This window comes from Leptonotus elevatus, chromosome 16, assembly GCF_054856555.1.
Source record: "Leptonotus elevatus isolate MCC_2025b chromosome 16, RoL_Lele_1.0, whole genome shotgun sequence".
Classification (NCBI taxonomy): Eukaryota; Metazoa; Chordata; class Actinopteri; order Syngnathiformes; family Syngnathidae; genus Leptonotus; species Leptonotus elevatus.
The window spans coordinates 10,788,540-10,809,273 of NC_141254.1; the positions used below are offsets into that span (position 1 = coordinate 10,788,540).

Sequence of the window (20,734 nt, forward strand, 5' to 3'; positions counted from 1 at the left end):
ATCTTACCCTTGTTTATTTCTAAATATTACTTTATGAATAATACTGTACATAGAGTATTTACATAGTTACATAGATACTTATTTTAGCTTTTAATATTACTAATATTTTTTTTATTTACAATGACTCCCTCAACCAAGTGTTTAATGAGATAAATCGATTTTAGAACAATGACTACACATTTAAATGAAGTAATTTTAAGGGCAAAGAATGGAGCGTATATTGTTGTTTCTTATTTTTTATTCATTCCTTATTATTTGTATGTTATCAATATTACTTATTGTTTGATATTATTATTATTAAGGATGACAATGTAAAAGTCAATGAGTATTTTTATTATAACGTGCGTGTCTCAGCGATGAGCAGCAGAAGGACTACTTGCTGGAGCGGAGGGATTTGGCCATCGACTTCATCTTCTCGCTGGTGCTCATAGAAGTTTTGAAGCAGGTGAGTGTGCGCATTCTTTCCCCGCGTCACGCCTCACCTAACACGGCCATCGGGCTCATGTTTTCCACCCCTCATTCAGATCCCGCTGCATCCCCTCCTTGATGGACTTATCCAGGAAGTTATCAACTTGGCCTTCAAGCACTTCAAATATAAGGAAGGGTAAGAGAGTACCAGATTAGGCTGGATTTACATAGCATGTTTCAAAGGGAAGTAAATATGATGGAAATATGCTACTTAATGAAACTCTAACCCCTGGCTTGAAAACCTTGTTTAAAACCCAATAATGTTGTGTATATACACCAAATGGAGGATGTTGTAATACTCATCCAAAGTGTGTCTCAGGTATCTCGGACCCAACACCGGCAACATGCACATCGTGGCGGACCTCTACGCAGAAGTGGTGGGAGTGGTGGCCCAGTCGAGGTACTTCACTGTTCACTTTGTTGTATTTTGCTCTGTATTATTTACGAGGAACATGTCTGTGCATTTGTGCCGCTCTGCCGTGTTTGTGTTTTTTTCTCTCGGTACTGCTGCACTACTAACCCTGCAGTCAAGCACACGCGCGTGCGCCCACACACGCACATTCCCTTTTCCACCCAAACACACACCCACCCACCTCCGCCCATCCTCCGCATGCCTTTCTAAATATAGTTCGGCGCCGCCATGTTGATACACATCTCCCATGTTGTCCGTCACAAACATCACAAACTCAACTAAAGTAGGGATGAAGAATTCCCCACATGCGCCGATACCACCCAAGTACAGTATGTGCAGTATGTACTGCAATATACTGTATATATATATATATATATATATATATATATATATATATATATATATATATATATATATACATATACAGGGTGGGTCTAAAGTATTGCTAGTTTGAAGCAAAGGAAGGAAGCAAATTAAAAAGCATGTCTGAAGGAAGGCAGTAAGAAAGGTAGGAGGCAAAAATAAAAAAAGCAGGTCTCAGGTGGAATGAAGCAAACCCCAACTTGAAATCCTAACCCTAGCTGTAAACTCTAATTTCTAACCCTAACTTTCACCCCTAATCTGAAACCCTAACCCTACCTTGAACCACTTATATGAAAGTCTAGCCCTAGTTTGATACCTCAACTCAGGCTTGACACAATAACTGTGTCTTGAAACCCCAATATAAAACCCTAACCCTGATTTGAAACCCTAATTTGCACACACTAAGCCTAATTTTAAACCATATTTTAACCCTAACCCTGGCATGTAAAACATTTAAAGCCTGTTTACATTATTTCCCTAAAAATAATGAGTGTTGAAGCCATGAAGCATATATAGACAGTATATAATCAGTCTGTAAATGCCTCATGGTTTGGGCTATTTGGGTGTGAGCAAAGGCACACATTTTTTTTTCTCCGTCCAGGTTCCCAGCCGTGAGGAAGAAGTTCATCTCAGAGCTGAAGGAACTGCGTCAGAAGGAGCAGAGCCCCTACGTCCTGCAGTCCACCATCAGCCTCATCATGGGCCTCAAATTCTTTCGCATCAAAATGTACCCGGTGGAGGACTTCGAGGCCTCTTTCCAGTTCATGCAGGTAACAATCGGAAATACATCTACGTGGATCTTGATGTGGTGGAACTAACCTCTTCTGCTGTGTGTTTAGGAGTGTGCGCAGTATTTCCTGGAGGTGAAAGATAAGGACGTTAAACACTCACTTGCCGGACTCTTTGTGGAGATCCTTGTACCTGTCGCTGCCGTGAGTTATTTACTACGAATGATGGCACTTTTTTCCTCTATCTATGCCAGTAACATATAGTGACAGGCAGAGCAATTAAATACTCTCCCACTGGATGGTAGGGTAGATTTTTTTTTTTCTCAGTTGATTTTTAAAACATCAGATGGGCCAGGTCATTCGTCAAGTTAAAATTTGCATGTAATGTCTTGTATAATAACAAAATAACCATTCATGTTGTGCCACGGTGACACTTTTCCTAATGTAAAGTGTGCGCCTTGACTCAATAAAGATTAGGAAACACTGACGTTATCAGTAAGTTTGTCTAACTCTTTAGCCTCTCTCTCTTAACCCTCTCGCAGACGGTGAAGAACGAGGTGAACGTGCCGTGCCTGCGCAACTTTGTGGAGAGCTTGTACGACACCACGCTGGACCTGTCCTCCAGGAAGAAGCACTCTCTGGTGAGCCGCCGCCGCCTCCTCTCCCTCCTCCTCCTCCTCATTAGTAGCAATTTGTCCTGCCACTTACTGCAACATGAGATGCTTATCTCTCGGTGGGGAGGAAGTGGGAGGGCCATCAAATTAGTCTGCTGTATGACAAAGATAGAGACAGATGTTTACACACATACTAACATGCACGCTACACTCATTTACATGCACTATAAGAATGTGTGAACAGCAGAACAAATAATTAAGACAAAATGTTTTCATGGTTACTACTACAAAGCCTGCCTTGAATCCCTAACCGTAGTTTCAAAAGTAAAACGTTAACCCTTGCCTGAAACCCAAATTTGAAATACTGACCTGAATTTAAAATCCTAACCCTGAGTTGAAACCAGAATTTGAATCACTAACCCGAGGTTGACATCCTTGCACCTGATTTAGAAACCCTAACTTGAAGCCCTAGCTGTCATTGGCTCTCATGTAACTATGCTTATGCAAGCTACACATGCATGATCTCGAAAATAAAATGAAACTAAAAATGAACTGAAAATGTGACACCTCCACAATGTCACTCAACATCACTCATTAATTGATTTCACTTCATGCAGGCAACCTGCTTGTCAACATGCGACATCTCTTCATAATTGTTATTGTTGAAAGATATTAAACGCGCTGATAACCGCTGATGTAGCGTTTCTGCTAAGGCTGGGCAACTTGGCCTTAAAATAGTTGAATCATCAACAATTAATGGATAAATCAGTGAAATAAATGATCCCAACCGCATTCTCACTATTGTGCGTGTGTGCGTGTGTCCACCAGGCGCTGTATCCTCTGGTGACATGTCTGCTATGCGTGAGCCAGAAGCAGTTGTTCCTCAGCCGCTGGCATATTTTCCTCAACAATTGCCTGTCCAACCTCAAGGTAAAAAAAAAATTCTTAACACTAACAACAATGTTTATTATTGATTTATATTATTTAATTATTTTTTAATTGTATTTGAATTCAGAATAAAGACCCCAAGATGGCCCGTGTGGCTCTGGAGTCGCTGTACCGCCTGCTGTGGGTTTACATGATCCGAATCAAGTGCGAGAGCAACACTGCAACACAAAGGTGACAACTCATGTTGTGTTGTGCGGCAAGTAATAACACTGGATTTTAAAGCAAGTTTTATAATTAGACAGCCAATGGGCTCTTCAAATGTGTACCGGGAGGTCATTCCATAGTTTGGGATCAGCAAAAAGCCCTATCCTCTCTGAGCTTCTGCTTGGATTTTAATATCTCCAGAATCAGCTGGTAACGGGCAGGAGTGTAGGATTGGATCAGCTCAGAGAGTTAAGGTGGCGTGAGACTTTTTCAAGACTTGAAAACATAGCAGAATCGCAAAATAAACTCTGAAGTAAATAATCCCAAATGAAGGTGCCACCGTACAGGTACATTTCAACATTTTTGTATATTTGTAACACTTTGGTTTGTGCTTCCCCCGCACAGTCGCCTGACATCCATCACCTCAACTCTCTTCCCCAAGGGGAGTCGCAGTGTCGTCCCCCGAGACATGCCGCTCAATATCTTTGTCAAGATCATCCAATTTATCGCACAGGTGTGTAGGATGTTATCAAAGCGGACATTTGTGTTACTACTGTGTTTCAACACGTGCGACATCTGTTTGTGCTCAGGAGAGGCTGGATTTTGCCATGAAGGAGATTATATTTGATCTTCTGAGCGTGGGGAAGCCTGCCAAAGCCTTCAGCCTCAATCCAGAGGTATGATTTTCTTTTATTGGACAGATGTGCTTCTGTTTTTCACCAACAAGGGTTTGGTATATGATAAACAGTAATAGGGTGGACAAAGTAGTCTGGGGGCCACAAGTTTGTGTTACATTAAATACCCTGTAAAGTGAATTCAGAGGTTTGTTTGTAGTAAATATATTCTACTATACATGTTTGAAGGCTATTGTTGAAAACATTGTGAAAAGACTGCTCAATTGTGAAAATATCGTGTTCAACTGTCTTCATCTCCATTCTACCTCAGCGTATGAACATCGGCCTGCGAGCCTTCCTGGTCATCGCCGACGCCCTGCAGCAGAAAGACGGCGAGCCTCCCATGCCCAACACAGGCGCCACGCTGCCCTCGGGCAACTCACTGAAGAAGAAGAAGACCTACCTCAGCAAGACCCTCACCGAGGAGGAGGCCAAGCTCATAGGCATGTCCTTGTACTACTCGCAGGTGCGCAAGGCCCTGGATAACATCCTCAGGCACCTGGACAAGGAGGTGGGCCGCTGCATGATGCTCACTAGTGCGCAGATGCTCAACAAAGAACCGGAGGACATGATCACGTACGTGAGACAATAATTATAGAGTCTATATAATTATATACATTTTTTTTTTTTACAATTTATAACAGTTGCTACTTGTATTTTGTGTTTTACTTTTCTTTTATTGAGTACTGGAAAGTCCCAGAAATAAAAGACAGAGATAGTGTTGAGTGCCCCAAATTATAAGTTTTTCCACCTCATTTAAAAAAAATACTGCAAAAAATAAATAAATAAATGAATTGGTCTTTTTTTTTTTTTGCTTGTTCACGGTCAAATCGGTTTGTTCATGTTTGTAGTTACAGATTGTAACCAAATGAATAAAGCAATATATTTCATACAGTGAAATGTCATTAACATTCCCATTACTCTTAATTGCATTCAAATTAATTATTTAAACATGCAAACATTGTTTTGTATTGTAGTGTTTTTGTACTCTCTCATTGCGTTTCATCTTGGACAGGGGTGAAAGGAAGCCTAAAATTGACCTGTTCCGGACATGTGTCGCCGCCATTCCTCGCATTCTCCCTGACGGATTGTCCAAACCGGAGCTCATCGACCTTCTCTCACGGTGAGCTGGCGTGCGTCATAGGGCCCAATTGTGATATAATTCCTATGTCCAATTTATTTGTATTTTTTTATGACCGTCTAGTTCCATAGACAGTAAAATGCAAACACATGATAATGCTATTTACAGTCATAAAACATTGTGCATATTGCACATTCATTTTAAATAAAGTTCAGATGCATCAACTCAGAGCAAACACAGAACTCCTGCCCTTGTTTAATTTTCTTCCTTGTGTCATCCCGCCGCAGACTCACGGTGCACATGGACGATGAGCTGCGTCTAATTTCCCAGAACTCCCTTCAAAGCCTGTTGCTGGATTTCTCCGACTGGAGGGAAGATGTGCTCTTCGGATACACGCACTTCCTGTTGCGTGAGGTCCAAGACACCCAGCAGGGTCTTCAGGATGCGTCGGTAAAGCTCCTGCTGCAGCTGCTCACTCAGTGGAGGCTGGCGCTGCAGCTCCAAGGGAAGATGCGAGGCGGCGTGGAGGTTCGTCGCCGAAGCTTCTCCTTATTGTTTCCGCTCTGAACTTAGACTTTGGCTATATTTGGATTCAGTCAGTGAATCCACATTTATTTTAAGGGCCGTTTTCTGTGATAGGTGAACATTTTGATTAATGGCTTATCCATTCATTTCAATGGGAAAATATGATTTGAAAAATAGTGTTTTCAACTTTTCAGTTGCAAACACAATGAGTTGCACACACAATGAGTTAAACTTGTATCTCAAGGCAACACTGTACTCATTTCATATTCAGCGCTACCAAATGGCCAACTCATTACATAAGGAGTTATTTGGAACACAGCCTTAGTTTTTATTCATTTTGTCCCCTTTCTGGTCACTCAGGCAAGTCCCAGAATGTCTGAGCGAAGCCCTCACTGCTCGGTGCTGCACGCCGTGGAAGGTTTGGCTTTGCTGCTACTCTGCTCATGTCAGATAAGCACCAGGAAGCTGGCGGTGGGCGTGCTCAGAGAGATTCGATGCCTGTTCACCGCGCTCGGGCATGCAGAGGTAACCACATCTGCAGCTTTACTAACTTCATATTGTCTCTTTGCTTTTGATATCTTACGTCCTTACTTCCTTAATCTTTTAAGACACAGGTCTTTTGTGTCCTCAATCTTTCTGAATGTCTGTTCTGCAGGATGATGACAAACCCATGATCGAAGTCATGGACCAGTTGAGTCCGGCGGTGATGGACAGCTTTGTCCACGTGGCCATCTCCGACTCAGTACGTAACATTCGGACCACCGCCGTTGTCATCGTCCCCTGTCCGCCCTCTGCAGCTTCTTGCTCTGAACGCTTTTATCCCTGCAGTCCACCTTACCCATGAGCCACCACGTGGACCTACAATGGCTGGTGGAGTGGACGGCACGGTTGGTGAGCAGCTCCTACGACGTGAAGAGCCCCAGCCACGTGTGGATCTTCGCCCAGTGCCTGAAGGACCCCTGGGTGCTCTGTCTACATATCTTCCTGCGCCAGGAGCACCTGCCAAAGCACTGCCCCGTTGCCCTGGGCTACGCCTGGCCCTACGCATTCACGCGGGTGCAGCTGCTGCTGCCACTCGTCGACCCCAAGTACGTTATTTGCAACGTGGAAAAAAAGAACAACAAAGCCATTTGACCTTATATTCTTGTGCCAAATGTCGATACCATCATCTGTCATCTTCATCTAGCTTTTCTCAACTCACCACTTGAGAATCACAGTTCTTAACTGCCACAGTCGTACTAAAGCGCACTTGCTCTTTTTTGGTGTTCACATAGCAGCCCAGTGAACGCAAAGAAGACCAGCACGGCCAGCTCCAGTGACAACTCCATGTCTCTGTGGCGGAATTACCTTATCCTGTGTCTCGGGGTGGCCAAGCCCAGCATCATGTCACCGGGACACCTCCGAGCATCCACTCCAGAGATTATGGCCACCACCCCTGATGGCAGCGTCACCTATGACAACAAGGTGTGTGCTTGACCATCATGTCAAAACAAATTCCCGTAATCAGATAATCAGATGTGTGCATGACTTTTCTTGGACTAAATCGAGTGCCATTTCCATGTTGTTTGTCACAGATTCTGAAACTGTGTTCTCATTTTTCTCACTTTTGTGTGGACACAGGTGATAGGCACGCCATCAGTCGCCTGGCTTCTGAAGCAGCTTGTTCCACTGATGAGAGCCGAGAGTCTGGAGATTACAGAGTCTCTGGTGTTGGGCTTCGGCTGCACAAATGCACTCGTCTTTAGGTATGATGCCCAGTATGACTCGGCAATTAATCCATTTGATCAATTATTTGATGTTTGATTTTTGTCAGGCTGCTTTTATATGGCTTGTGTAATTCAATGCACATCCACATTGATGCGCACTAACAAAATGGCTGCAAACCGAGAGGAGCTGGTTTAAAAAAACTGTCTGTTTTTTTCCCCTGTTTTTTTGGGGTTGCTATATTTAGTGTCTTTTCCAGACCTTCAATGGCTTTTTTTTTTTTTACTTATTTTTTATTATTTCCAACACAACAATTCAAAAACAAAAGCAACAAATGATCAGTTCAGTTGTTATTATATAATGTCCACTTTTCCCAGTGATCTTCATGTCGCTAGTTGCAGCCTTATGATATACAGTATGTAAGTCTCTCCATCATGTGAATTTCTTCTACAATGTCCTTCTAGTCCTTTAGTGTAGGTGGATCTTCTTTATGCCACTTTCTGGTAATACCTTTTTTTTAAGATTTTTTAAGCAAAATCTTTATCAAGTAGTGGTCTTTATGAGGAAAGCCCCTCCCATTAATGTGTCCCAAGTAGATCACCAAACCCGCTTATGGCAATTTGTTTCCCAAAATTTTCACAATTTCTTCCTCGGTATCTTGCCAATACTTCAATAATTTGTTGCATTGCCAAAAAATATGCGAATGAACGACAGCTTGCCAGGGTTGGTGAGCCGATTGGAAAGCTTTTTTTTTGTTCTTCCAACAAACATTTTCCATTTCTGAGAATTTTCTTATTTTTTCTTTTTACATTTAAACATCTCTAATTTCATAGCCCGAATGTTCTTGAACCTGTTGACTGGTTTTCAGCTCTCAAGTCACCAAAAATAATTTTAAAGGCACATTGCCCAACTGTAGCATGTCTTCTTCTCATCTTGTGGTATGTTTTTCCAGGGAGCTCATGGAAGAACTCCATCCGCTCATGAAGGAGGCCCTGGAACGCCGACCTGAGGTATAAGAAGATGAGGAAGATCTCGTCAATATCAGGCCAGGCTGATGATGTTTAACATGTGCGTCCGACTTTCAGAACAAGAAGCGACGAGAAAGGCGGGATCTTCTCAGGCTGCAGCTGTTGAGAATATTTGAACTGTTGGCCAACGCAGGAGTTATCAGTGACAGGTGCAATAAATCAACAACAACTAATACTACGTCTGTATGAGATGAAATTATATGCAACCAAATTTGCCAATGTGTGAAGTGACAATGTGATTTGTTTGGGTACTTTTCCTTTTTACTACACATTCCATACCCTTGATCTCCAAATCAAATGCCAAATGCCACATTCATTCACGCATGGTCAGTTTTTGACCACTTACATACTGTAGCTGTAATAATGACATCCACCTGCCGATTTGCAGCACCAATGGGGCACTGGAGCGCGACTCAATGGCACTGGGCGCCTTGTTCCTGGAGTATGTGGACCTGACACGGATGCTCCTGGAGGCGGAGAACGAGAAGGAGATGGACGTGCTCAAAGACATTAGGGCTCACTTTAGCGGCATGGTGGCCAACCTTATCCAGTGCGTGCCCGGTGAGTCACACAATAATACTATAAGTGGCAAAATCGTCCGAAGAAGCTGGGGAAAAAAATTGAATAAAATGTAGTCTTAGTAGAAGAAGTAATCGTGGTTTAAGAGGTAATGTTTTTGTAGCAGTATAGTAGTAGGAAAGAAGTAGTAGTAATTACAATAGGAGTAATAGTGTAGTAGAAGAAAAGTTCTAGTTGTATAAGTAGTAGTAGTAGTGATAATAAACAGTAGTTAGTAAGCCTCTAACACGCTCTCTGCATGTGTGTGTGTGTAGTCCAGCACCGTCGCCTCCTGTTCCCCCAGCAGTCTCTCCGCCATCACCTCTTCATCCTCTTCAGCCAATGGGCCGGGCCCTTCAGCGTCATGTTCACGCCCTTGGACCGATACAGTGATCGCAACCATCAGATCACTCGCTACCAGTACTGTGCTCTCAAGGTCAGCTTTGATGGAAGACCGACCCCCAAGTCGTCTTCTTCTTATCCACCGCTTTTGGGGGTGCTGACATTTCGGTTTCTCTCGCCCAGGCCATGTCTGCCGTCCTCTGCTGTGGTCCGGTATTCGACAACGTGGGTCTGTCCACTGACGGCTACCTCTACAAATGGCTGGACAACATATTGGCCTGCCACGACAAGCGGGTACGTCGGAGTAGGAGAAGCAATAGTAGCGCTATCAATAATAACTAATGGGAGTAGTAGTAGAAGAAATTGTAGTGTCACACATGTTCCAGATTGTTCCTGAGCATGTGTGGTCCCGCCGCAGGTTCACCGTCTGGGCTGCGAGGTGGTGATCCTGCTGCTGGAGCTGAACCCGGACCAGAGCAATCTGTTCAACTGGGCCGTGGATCGTTGCTTCACCGGATCCTACCAGCTGGCGTCTGGATGCTTCAAGGCCATCGCCACCGTGTGCGGGAATAGGTACAGGTTTTTTGATAATAATTAAATTGTAAAATCTATTTAAAATACTGTTGCCTTGATGACATTTTAAATTATTTAATGACTTATTTATTTAGTGTTTTTATTATTTAATCTAATTTCTAGTGAAACCTATTTAAATTGCTGTTGACTTTATGAGATTTATATGATTAAATTACTTATTTGTTCATGTATTTAATGTTTCTTTATTATGTAATCATAATTAACAGTCATCAAATCTATTTTGTTGTACTGTTGCTTTTAGGGCATGTGTAGCTTATTTATTTATGTTGTTTTCTTATTTTTTTTATGATAATACAGTTCATTAAACTCAATTCTAAAAAAAAATGTTTTGTCTGGCTAGGAACTACCCGTGTGACCTGGTGACACTGCTCAACCTGGTGCTGTTCAAAGCGTCGGACACCAGCAGGGAAATCTATGAGATCTCCATGCAGCTGATGCAGGTGCGTTATTAATTTTTATCGTCTGCTTGACATAACAGACATATGATAGGATATGATATATATGATATATAATATGATATGATATGATATGATATGATGCGATGATGCGATGATGCGATGCTGCGATGCGATATGATATGATATGATATGATATGATGCCATATTTATTCAGGTGCTGGAATCCAAGCTGTGCGCATACTCCAAGCGCATGGTAGAGCAAAAGCCTGGCCACATCTTATACGGGACACACGGGCCTATGCCGCCTCTCTACAGCGTCAACCTGTCCCAGCTCTCCAACCAGCTGGCAAGCATGTACCCGGAACTCACGCTTCCGCTCTTCTCTGGTCAGTAATACTCACACCGTTCATAATGTAGTAGCCATTTTGATGTCAGAACTAAAATAAGTAGTTGCTGTGTATCTGGGTGGTTTGATTTCTGAGTGTCACCATCTTCATCATGCTGTCATTATCAGCTATGTAACTTTTCCTGTGTATGTTTTGGGGCACAGAAGTGAGCCAGCGCTTTCCAAGCACGCACTCCAACGGCCGTCAGATCATGCTGTCCTACCTGCTGCCCTGGCTGGGCAACATGGAGCTGGTAGACACGGGCCTCCTTCCGCCCGCCTCTAGCCCCTGCACGCCGGACGAGGAGGTCTCTCGTGGTCCGCCCCCGAGTATGGCGGGCCTGTCGCTCTTCCTCAGGGGCAACGGCTGGGGCTCCCTGCAGGCCACCTCGCTGATGCTCAACAACCTCATGTTCATGACAGCCAAGGTGAGATGCGCCATTTCCCGTCGCTGCTGTTTCCGTAAATTCATACATGCTACCGTGTCACGTTCCAGAAAGTTGTTTGTATCTTGAAAGTGGTCAAAAATCTCAAATTTGCCAGACGATGTAGGTTTTGCCATACCTAAGCATGGCAGTGTCTGTATTTCACAGCTTTTAAAGAGGACGTTGTGTCTTTTGTTCCCGCAGTACGGAGACGAAGTGCCCGGGCCGGAGATGGAGAGCGCTTGGAATGCTTTGGTGTCCAATGAACGCTGGAGCAACAACCTGAGGATCACCCTACAGTTCCTCATCAGCTTGTGTGGCGTCAGCAGTGACACCACACTCTTGCCTTATGTCAGTAAACTCACCCCTTTAACACTCAAACATGCTCATATCGATTTCCAAAACACATACCTTGTAGTAGTTCATGGAGTATTCCTTGTAGAAGTAGTAGTTGTAGTAGCAGGCAAAAATGGCTGATGGCCAGACATTGCGTTGTAATAGGAGTTGTGGTAGTAGTATAAAAAACTGTTCCACAGTAATTGTAGAATAAACATTGGTAGAAAAAGAATAAGCATTATTAGTTGTAATAGTAACAGCAGTAGTAGCAGTCATAAAATAAGTAATAGTAGTAGTAGCAGTAATAGTAGTTGATTAAGTAGTACTAATAGAATGATATGGTGAGTGGTGGTAGAGGAAGTAGTAATAGTAAATTAATAATATATTAGCAGTAATAGTATAGTAGAATATTTAGTAGTAGTAATAGTTGTAGCAATAGTATAAAGTACCGTAGTAGTAGTAGTAGTAGTATTTGTTGTGTGGTATTTGTAGTCAAAGATGTCATGGTTTGAAGTAGTATAAACAGTAATAATAAATAGTGGTAGCAATAGTTGTAGTAATTGTCAATGGGTTATGGTTTGTTGGAGGACCCAATCGCAGGGAAGCAGTCAATGAGGCAGAGGTGATGGACAAAAAGAAATGTAATTATTCAAAACAAAAGCGAACTCCAAATGGCAAGTGAAAACAAAACGTGGGCAAAAACTGGCAGCATGACAGGAGGAAAATGACAATGAACCGACACAGACAGAAGGGAGACTAAATACACACACACGCTAATGACACAACAAGACACACCTGGGGCAAGACACAAGTGTCTGAGGGCACTGATTGGTTGACACGAGGAAGGGCAGGATTACACTTAACAAGACCAAGGGAGACACACAAGGAAACATGACGGTAATAGTAGAAGAAGGACTAGTAGTAGAATAATAAGTAGTTGCAGTATAAAGTAGTAGTGGTTGTTGTAGTACTAGCAGTTTTATTAGTAGTAGGAGGAGAAGAAACAGTGGTGGTAGTATAATTAGTAGTAGTGTAATACTAGTAGTACACAAAGAAGTAGTGGTAGTAGTAGTTTTGGTAAAATAAGTAGTATTTGTAGTAGTAGTTCGAATATTTTTTGTAGTAGTAGTAGAATAGAAAAGAAGCAGTAGTCTGAAGTCATAGTAGTGTAAGACTAATAATAGAAGGAGAAGTCATGGTATAAAGATATAAATAGTATCAACAGTTAGAGGAAGTAGTAGCTGTTAGAAGCAGTAGTAGTAGTAATAGTAGTATTCTAAGACTTATAGTAGTAGTGGTGGGAGTAGAGTATCAATAGTAGAAGTACTAGTCGTTAAGTGTCGTAGAAGGAGTAGTATTAGATATTATTATTATTATTATTAATAGTATCAGCTGATGATCCTCGTTTGTGTTTGCAGATCAAGAAGGTGGTGATCTACTTGTGTCGCAACAACACCATCCAGACCATGGAGGAGCTCCTGTTTGAGCTTCAGCAGACTGACCCCGTCAACCCCGTGGTGCTACACTGCGACAACCCGCCTTTCTACCGATTTGTTGCCAGCAACAAGGCGCCCACCTCGCAGACAGGTCAGACACCGCGTCGCCCTCCTCACTTCCTACGTCACGTTTGATATGACACTTGTGAGTTTCTTCGTGTGTGTGTGTGTGTGTGTGTGTGTGTGTGTGTGTGTGTAGGTACCACTTCCAGCAGCAACACGGTGGTGGTCGGACAGGATAACCTGGCAGACACCGATGAAAGCAAAATGGTCAGGGAGAGTGAAGAGCGGTCAGTATAAATTTATTCATTTTTTAAATTGTGTACATGTCAGCATGATAATAACGGATGTGTGTGGGGAGGTGTTACAGCAGGGCCAGGGCGCACAACAGGCTGGAGTCCCGATACAGCAACAGTTCCGGAGGTTCCTATGAGGATGAGAAAAGTTCGTAGTCTGCTTAGATCACATCATATACACCCATCAGCTAATTTATTAGCTACACCTGTACAATCTCATGGCAACAAATACAAGAGCTTTATCAAACAAACTAACTTTTGTCATTCTTTTTTTTCTTTTTCTCTTTTTAACAACGTTTCCCTCAGCTGACCCTCTCCCGCCGTATGCCGCTTGGCTGGTGAGCGTCCTGGAAACGAACCGCCCTCAGCCGCTGCCCATGCCCATTAACGGCGGCTGCTGGGCGCCGCTGGTGGACTACCTGCCCGAGACCATCACGCCCAGAGGACCCCTGCACAGGTGCGGCTGAAAAAACTCTGGAATGAAACCCGGTCGGATGTTTGTTTCCGCTATGCGCGGAAGGAACGTCGCTTGGCGAGACGAAGGATCACTTGGGGATGGAAGCTGCTGTGTGCAATCTGTTTTGAAAATGCCAGTGGGGAATCAAATCAAAATATGCTATGAACATATTAGTACATTTAAAAAAAAAGGTTTAACCCGCATTTAGTTTTGGAAAAGTTTTCTTTTTAAAACTAACACAAGGGCCAAAAAAGTGATAAATATAATTAATTTTAATAATAAAATAATAATTCATTCACATATTATTTATTCTGGTCAATGAGTTCTTTATTACAAATAAAAGGTTATCAAAAAATTTACTTTTGATTTTGTATGTACAGTATTTGATAACTCACGTGCGTATTTATATCAATTTTTTAGGTGTAACGTCGCCGTGATATTCATGACGGAAATGGTGGTGGATCACAGCGTGAGAGAAGATTGGGCTTTACACCTTCCCTTGCTGCTACATGCGCTCTTCTTGGGTACCAACACACACAAATTCCATCCAATTCTTATGTAATAACCTCACTGATAAGAAAAAAATGATTATCTTGAGTTGCATTGGTATTTGACAGTGACATCATGTGGTAGCCTGTCAGTGTGCGCTTTTACGCTCCGATGCACAAACACACACACAAAGACATGCACATCTCACACGCACATACATACCTGCCTGCCATGTCATCATTTGTGCCAGCAAGAGGCCAGGACGCATATTTTTCACAATTTCGGAAAATGTGTCACAAAATATACCACGCATGTTCACCAGAAAAGTAATGCCCGGAAACATGCAAGCAGTCTGCCATTTTGGTTTGAAGTTGCAGTTTGTTGAATGTTTTTCTGTTTGTGTGTGTCATCATCAGGTCTGGACCACTACAGGCCGGAGGTCTACGAGCACAGCAAGCGCCTCCTACTGCACCTCCTCATAGCGCTGTCATGTAACAACAACTTCCAGGTGAGGGACTGAGAGGCCTTCTCCACCTCCTCTTCTTCCACCCCCCCAAAGGCTACTGCCGCCTTCTTTTCCTATTCTTCCACTTCCACATTGTTTACTCCTCTTCCTCCTTCTCCTCTTGCACCTCCTCTTCTTCATCCGCTTCCCCTGCCGGCTTTTCCTCATCTTCCTTTTTCATCACTTCCTCTTACTCCTCACTTACCTCTTTCCCCTCTTCCACTTCCTTCTCTTGCTCCTTCTCCTCTACCTCCTCCTCTTCATTCCCCTCTGCATCTTCCGTCCCCTCTTCTATCTCCTCCCCACCTTTTCCTTTTCCTCATCCACCTCCTCTTACACTTCCTCCTTCTACTCCTTTTTCACTATCCCTTCTTCCTTCTGTCACTCTTCCTCCTGGACTTCCTCCTCTTTTCCACCTCCTCCTTCAGTGCCCTCCATTTACTCAACCCTCTTCTTCTTCCTCCCCTCCTCCTCTTCTTCCTCATCTGTTTCTCCTCTTGCCTCTTCTACCTTCTCTTCCTCTTCCTTTTTATCCTCGTCCACCTTCTACGTCCTCTTCTTCCTTCTTCCCACCTCCACCATCGTCTCTTCCACCTCTTCCTGCTCCTCCTCCTCCTCCTTATACTGCTATCTCATTTCAGGTGATCGCCTCCGTATTGATGTTGACCAGAGAAAGCAGCGACAACAAGACCCTGACCATCAAGTCCAGCTACCACAGCGACCATCAGCACTCAAGTAAGACCCTCAATGTCCATCCATGGACCCCTAGCCACAAACTACTAGCGACCCATGCTCGTTTTCCTTGGATAGATGTGCCCGACTTCTTGCGGGAGTGCCAGGCGTCCCCCATGGCCGACTCGGGCCTCTGCTCCACGTCCAACTCGTCCTCAGCCAGCCTGGGCGGCGGCAGCACGGCGGGCAGCGTGGGTAACCTGCCCTTGGTCACACCAGACGACATGGAGGACTTGGAGGACGTGTCGCACGATACGGACGAGAAGACCAACAAACTTATTGAGTTTCTCTCCACGAGGTATACGCACAAAGCCCACTATCACTTTGAGTGTGTTTATTTATGATAATCTTCAGAAATAATTTTTTTAAAAGAACACTTTTTTATGGTAAAAGGAGAAAATAAAATCAGCAGAAGGAATTTAATCCAGATTATGAATACTAATAATAAATTGTCGCTTTGACCTGCAAGTTAAATTTACATTTTTATATGATTTTATATGGAATGGAAATTAAGGCAGTGGATTAAAGAAAATCATTATTTAAAAAAGAAGAAAAGGAAGAAATAAAATAAGCTGTAGAAGTAACATTATTATTATTTTTTTTATTATTATCTCTTAAAAAAGACAAACAAAAGGCCAGCAGCAGAGTTAACACCCCCCCCCCCCCCAGTTTAACCTGCAATTTAACAAAAAGGTTATTTAAAATGATAATGATTATTTTTCCTTTTTTCCCCTTTTCTTTTTTTCTTTTTTTGAAGAAGAGGAAGAAATAAGTTCAGTAGATTTGATTTATCAATTGGTCAGTACAACCTGCAAAAAAAAAAAAGGGGGGGGGGTTTAAAAAATGCATAAAGTTTACCTGAAGTAACGTGGTGTGTGGTGCAATTGGTGGTGGGTGTGCAGTGCCTGGAGTACTGTGTTGTTGTTGTTCAGAGCTTTGGGGCCACTGTGGGTGCACGAGGACATCACGCCCAAGAACCCAAACTCCAAGAGCACGGAGCAGCTCTCCAACTTCTTGCGCCACGTCATCTCCGTCTTCAAGGAGTCCAAGTCAGGTGAGGGTGGACGTTCTTTAACTTCACGATTACAATACAGAATTACATTTAACATTATGTTTATGTTTATAATTAAATATTTATTAAATGTATAGTAATAGAAGAAAATAACAATAATGAGGTAAGCAAAGGAAATGTTGTCCTCTTTTTTTTCATGGCATATTGGGCCCATGACATGACGATGGGTTAATGATGAGGTTTACGAAGAAACGTCAACTTTTTGCATCACATTTTAAAGCTTTTGTTTTTAACTGGTCAAGAAGTTTAATGATGTTTTTAATAGTGGTGCCATATTGTGCAGACTTCCACCTGGAGCAGCAGCTGAGCGACGTGGCCCTGCAGACAGCGTTGTGCAGTTCATCCCGTCACTACGCCGGTCGCTCCTTTCAAATGTTCCGGGCGCTCAAACAGCCAATAAACAACCACGCAGTGTCTGACCTGGTGTCTCGCCTTGTGGAGGTGGTGGGCGAGCATGGGGACGAGGTGCAGGTAAGGCCACACAACTCGCAAAACAAACGAAAAACAGACTCGGACTGCTTTCCTTTTGTCATGAGATGTTTTTGTGTCAGGGCTATGTAATGGAGGTGCTGCTCACACTAGAATCGGTGGTGGTTAACCTGGCAGAATGTCTGAAGAACAGCGACCTCATGGCGGCGCTAACCAGGTTAACATCTTTTTCTTTATGTTGTATGAACAAAAGTCTATTGATAAAATTCTAACAGTTGGTATGCTAAGGTACGGAAAGAGAAGAACCAATGGAAAGTGCTGGGGTTGCTACTTCCAATGAGAATTGATCAAATGCTAACATGCTAACAGTTGGTATGCTTACACAGTGATTTTTAACATGTGAACAGTTGGTATTGCCTGCTAATATAAACCTAAGTAAAGGATTTCACACTTTGCCATGTAATTGGCTACAATTTCAGAATGGATAAATTCGACTTCACTGATGTTAAGATGACAAACTGAGTACCAAACTGAATTTCCCTCTTCCAGCTGCCAACTATTTTTAAATGAGCCTTGCTTAAACGCTAACATGCTAATGGTTGTAATGCCATTTGTAACCCTTCCAGGACGTCATCTCCTGACTTTGTGCTGAGCGACAAGCTGATGAACCGGAAGAGCACGGGTCAGCTTAACTTCCCCGGCCCGGGCTTGGCAGGTCTGTCGTCTCAGCGCCACCAACGATCTTATTCGGTCCCCAAGAAGTTTGGCGAGTGTGGCTACCAGTCCAGTGACCCCCCTCGCAGTGCCACCCTGGACCGTATTCAGGTAAGATTTTTTTCTCGATTTTAAAATTTAAAGTGGGTTAACATTACATAAATCTTTTAGGCCTGCCACAGTCACGGGCTGGCGCGGCTGGGTCGGAGCACCGGGTCCTGCACGTCGTCAACCAATCGCATCGATCCCAGTGTCCTCTCGGACCCCGCCCATGTCTCGCACCCGTCCTCCATACTAGCCACCGTCTTCTGGGTGGCCGTCTCGCTCATGGAGTCGGACTTTGAATTTGAGTACCAGATGTCGCTACGCCTCGTGCACAAGCTATTGTCCAAGGTATGGAAATTACTCAACCAGTAATAGTGTTTTATCCCTTCTTTTTTTTCTTTTAAATATTCCATTTGACTCTCAACGTCAGAGAAGGTCTATACAGTTTGATACTTAACAGGACCATTTAGAACCTTAAACCAAAAAATCTCTCCAAATGTCTTCTGAATGGATAGACACCTGAACACGTCTATCTCAACACTCTTTTTCAGGTGCCTTTGGACCGGGCAGAAAACCGCGAGCGTCTGGAGAAGCTCCAAGCTCAGCTGAGGTGGAGCGGCTTCTCCGGCATCCAGCAGCTCCTACTGAAGGGCTTCACGTCCCAGGCCACGTCTGACCTCACTCTGCAGCTCTTCTGCCAGCTCACGCCCGTGTCCCGCGTGCCCGTGGTAGACAGCTCGCAGTCTCTGGGTATGACTAAGTGCCATAACCTCGCATTGCTTCTGCCCAATGGTGCTAACCTGCGCTTGCCCTGCAGGTTTCCCACTTAACGTGCTGTGTCTGCTGCCACACCTGGTGCAGCACTTTGGACACCCCACACAGTTCTGTAAGGAGAGTGCAGAGAGGATTGCACAGGTGAAGTACACATTAACATTTGATTGGTATTTTATTGTAAGGTTTGCTGTACATTTTTGCCCTTAATCAAAGTACAAACTGATTGGTAGCTCATTAAGAAGTTACTTTTACCTTACTGCTTATTTTATATATATATATATATATATATATATATATATATATATATATATATATATATATATATATATATATATATATATATATATATATATATATATATGTGTATTTTTTTTGTAACAATAACTTGGTCTATAAAGGTACTATTCAACAAAAACGTTGTTTCTTCTTTCATGACATACATTTTCTTGAAAAAACTAAAGTAACTTTTTCGAGAATTTTGTTTTTGTTTTTCAAGAATAGTATTGTAATGTTTTTTTTCCAGAATAAAATTTATTTTGGGGGGGAGAGCAAGAATATATTTTTATATAATAATATAATATAATATAATATAATATAATATAATATAATATAATATAATATAATATAATATATCCACCTATCCATCCATCCATTTTCTTAACCGCTTGTCCTCACAAGGGTCGCGGGGGGCGCTGGAGCCTATCCCAGCTGGCTTCGGGCAGTAGGCGGGGTACACCCTGAACTGGTTGCCAGCCAATCGCAGGAATATAATATAATATAATGTTTTTGGGGGGTTGAAAAAAGGCATGATCTATAAGAATAGTTGTACTCTTCCCCCCAATTTTTTTTTGACTTTCTTCAAGAAAAAGCTTTCCCCCCAAAAGAAATGTGTGTGGGCGGGCTCAAGTAAGATCTCTTCTTTTTTCAGGAGAAAAACATTAAAGTTGAGATCTTACAAGATTATGGTATTTTTTTCAAAAAAACATTTTTCAAGAATAAAGGCATAAAAAATTCCTATTATTCAAGAAAACAGTTGTAATCCTTTAAGATTAAAGTCTGATTTTCATTGGATCATCCTACTTTCTCTCTCTCTCTCTCTCTCTCTCTCTCTCTCTCTCTCTCTCTCTCTCTCTCTCTCTCTCTCTCTCTCTCTCTCTCTCTCTCTTGTCAGGTGTGTTTGGTGGAGAAGAACACCAAGCTATCCCACCTGGCCCACGTGATGACACTGTACAAGACACGCTCGTACACGCGGGACCCTTTCTCATGGGTCAGCGTAGTGTGTCGGTACCTCCACGAGGCCTTTTCTGACATCACGCTCAACATGGTCACCTACATGGCGGAGGTGCGGGTACTTTTTTGTACGTGATGTCGACCAATGACGGTGCACTAATGCAAAATATTGTGTTGTGTAGCTCCTGGATAAAGGCCTTCCCAGCATGCAACAGTCCCTCCTGCAGATCATCTACTGCCTGCTCAGCCACATGGACCTGAGCACCGTGCACGTCAAGCAGTTCAATGCTGATGTCACCAAAACCATCGAAAAGTTTGTACAAGTGAGTCGCTACGTGTTTGTTTAAAATACATATTTTTCTAGAATATTTTTCAGTTTAAAATAGGTCAGTTTGACCTGCAACTTAACATTGGTGTTATTATACAATGTGTAGAGATTTTTAGAATTAGAATTTTAGACTATAATATAATACAAAAATTCAGCAGAGGTTGGATGTAAAAATGGTGCATTTGTACAGACGGTGCACTGGAAGGACGCCCTCAACATCCTGAAGCTTGTGGTGTCACGCTCGGCCAGCCTGGTGCACCCGGCATACGGCCATGCCCACGGCGACATCTCCAACCTGGAGGTGAGCCGAGTGTGGGACGGCTCGGCCAAGGCGCTGCCTGGGAAAACCCTGGAATTCACCTTCGACATCTCTGAGGTGGGGCAAGACATACGGCTGAGATGTCATTTTAAGGCCATATCGCGAAAACCCCCAAAGCCAC

General features: G+C 43.0%; 1 protein-coding gene across 9 annotated transcripts in view; it reads left to right on the forward strand.

The window, feature by feature from the left end:
* Window positions 1-20,734, forward strand: part of fryb (furry homolog b (Drosophila)) — a 46,999-nt gene that overhangs the window by 15,886 nt on the left and 10,379 nt on the right. For 4 of the 9 annotated variants that reach the window (XM_086098051.1, XM_086098055.1, XM_086098056.1 and 1 more), the window contains exons 5-50: window positions 355-445; window positions 525-604; window positions 788-868; window positions 1,845-2,013; window positions 2,083-2,175; window positions 2,514-2,612; window positions 3,414-3,515; window positions 3,601-3,704; window positions 4,083-4,191; window positions 4,268-4,354; window positions 4,623-4,927; window positions 5,367-5,474; window positions 5,720-5,960; window positions 6,318-6,482; window positions 6,613-6,699; window positions 6,786-7,045; window positions 7,232-7,421; window positions 7,578-7,702; window positions 8,614-8,671; window positions 8,747-8,838; window positions 9,078-9,250; window positions 9,523-9,683; window positions 9,773-9,883; window positions 10,008-10,162; window positions 10,524-10,623; window positions 10,796-10,967; window positions 11,132-11,394; window positions 11,596-11,742; window positions 13,146-13,314; window positions 13,423-13,513; window positions 13,585-13,667; window positions 13,826-13,976; window positions 14,397-14,500; window positions 14,882-14,973; window positions 15,612-15,705; window positions 15,781-16,000; window positions 16,635-16,756; window positions 17,058-17,245; window positions 17,326-17,420; window positions 17,830-18,028; window positions 18,089-18,310; window positions 18,514-18,712; window positions 18,780-18,877; window positions 19,908-20,078; window positions 20,149-20,289; window positions 20,485-20,670. In XM_086098051.1, the coding sequence (XP_085954177.1) occupies window positions 355-445; window positions 525-604; window positions 788-868; window positions 1,845-2,013; window positions 2,083-2,175; window positions 2,514-2,612; window positions 3,414-3,515; window positions 3,601-3,704; window positions 4,083-4,191; window positions 4,268-4,354; window positions 4,623-4,927; window positions 5,367-5,474; window positions 5,720-5,960; window positions 6,318-6,482; window positions 6,613-6,699; window positions 6,786-7,045; window positions 7,232-7,421; window positions 7,578-7,702; window positions 8,614-8,671; window positions 8,747-8,838; window positions 9,078-9,250; window positions 9,523-9,683; window positions 9,773-9,883; window positions 10,008-10,162; window positions 10,524-10,623; window positions 10,796-10,967; window positions 11,132-11,394; window positions 11,596-11,742; window positions 13,146-13,314; window positions 13,423-13,513; window positions 13,585-13,667; window positions 13,826-13,976; window positions 14,397-14,500; window positions 14,882-14,973; window positions 15,612-15,705; window positions 15,781-16,000; window positions 16,635-16,756; window positions 17,058-17,245; window positions 17,326-17,420; window positions 17,830-18,028; window positions 18,089-18,310; window positions 18,514-18,712; window positions 18,780-18,877; window positions 19,908-20,078; window positions 20,149-20,289; window positions 20,485-20,670 (6,553 nt within the window). Of the gene's footprint in view, window positions 1-354; window positions 446-524; window positions 605-787; window positions 869-1,844; window positions 2,014-2,082; window positions 2,176-2,513; window positions 2,613-3,413; window positions 3,516-3,600; window positions 3,705-4,082; window positions 4,192-4,267; window positions 4,355-4,622; window positions 4,928-5,366; window positions 5,475-5,719; window positions 5,961-6,317; window positions 6,483-6,612; window positions 6,700-6,785; window positions 7,046-7,231; window positions 7,422-7,577; window positions 7,703-8,613; window positions 8,672-8,746; window positions 8,839-9,077; window positions 9,251-9,522; window positions 9,684-9,772; window positions 9,884-10,007; window positions 10,163-10,523; window positions 10,624-10,795; window positions 10,968-11,131; window positions 11,395-11,595; window positions 11,743-13,145; window positions 13,315-13,422; window positions 13,514-13,584; window positions 13,668-13,825; window positions 13,977-14,396; window positions 14,501-14,881; window positions 14,974-15,611; window positions 15,706-15,780; window positions 16,001-16,604; window positions 16,757-17,057; window positions 17,246-17,325; window positions 17,421-17,829; window positions 18,029-18,088; window positions 18,311-18,513; window positions 18,713-18,779; window positions 18,878-19,907; window positions 20,079-20,148; window positions 20,290-20,484; window positions 20,671-20,734 lie in introns of all 9 variants that reach the window. The other 5 variants (XM_086098053.1, XM_086098047.1, XM_086098052.1 and 2 more) reach the window with 2 other exon arrangements.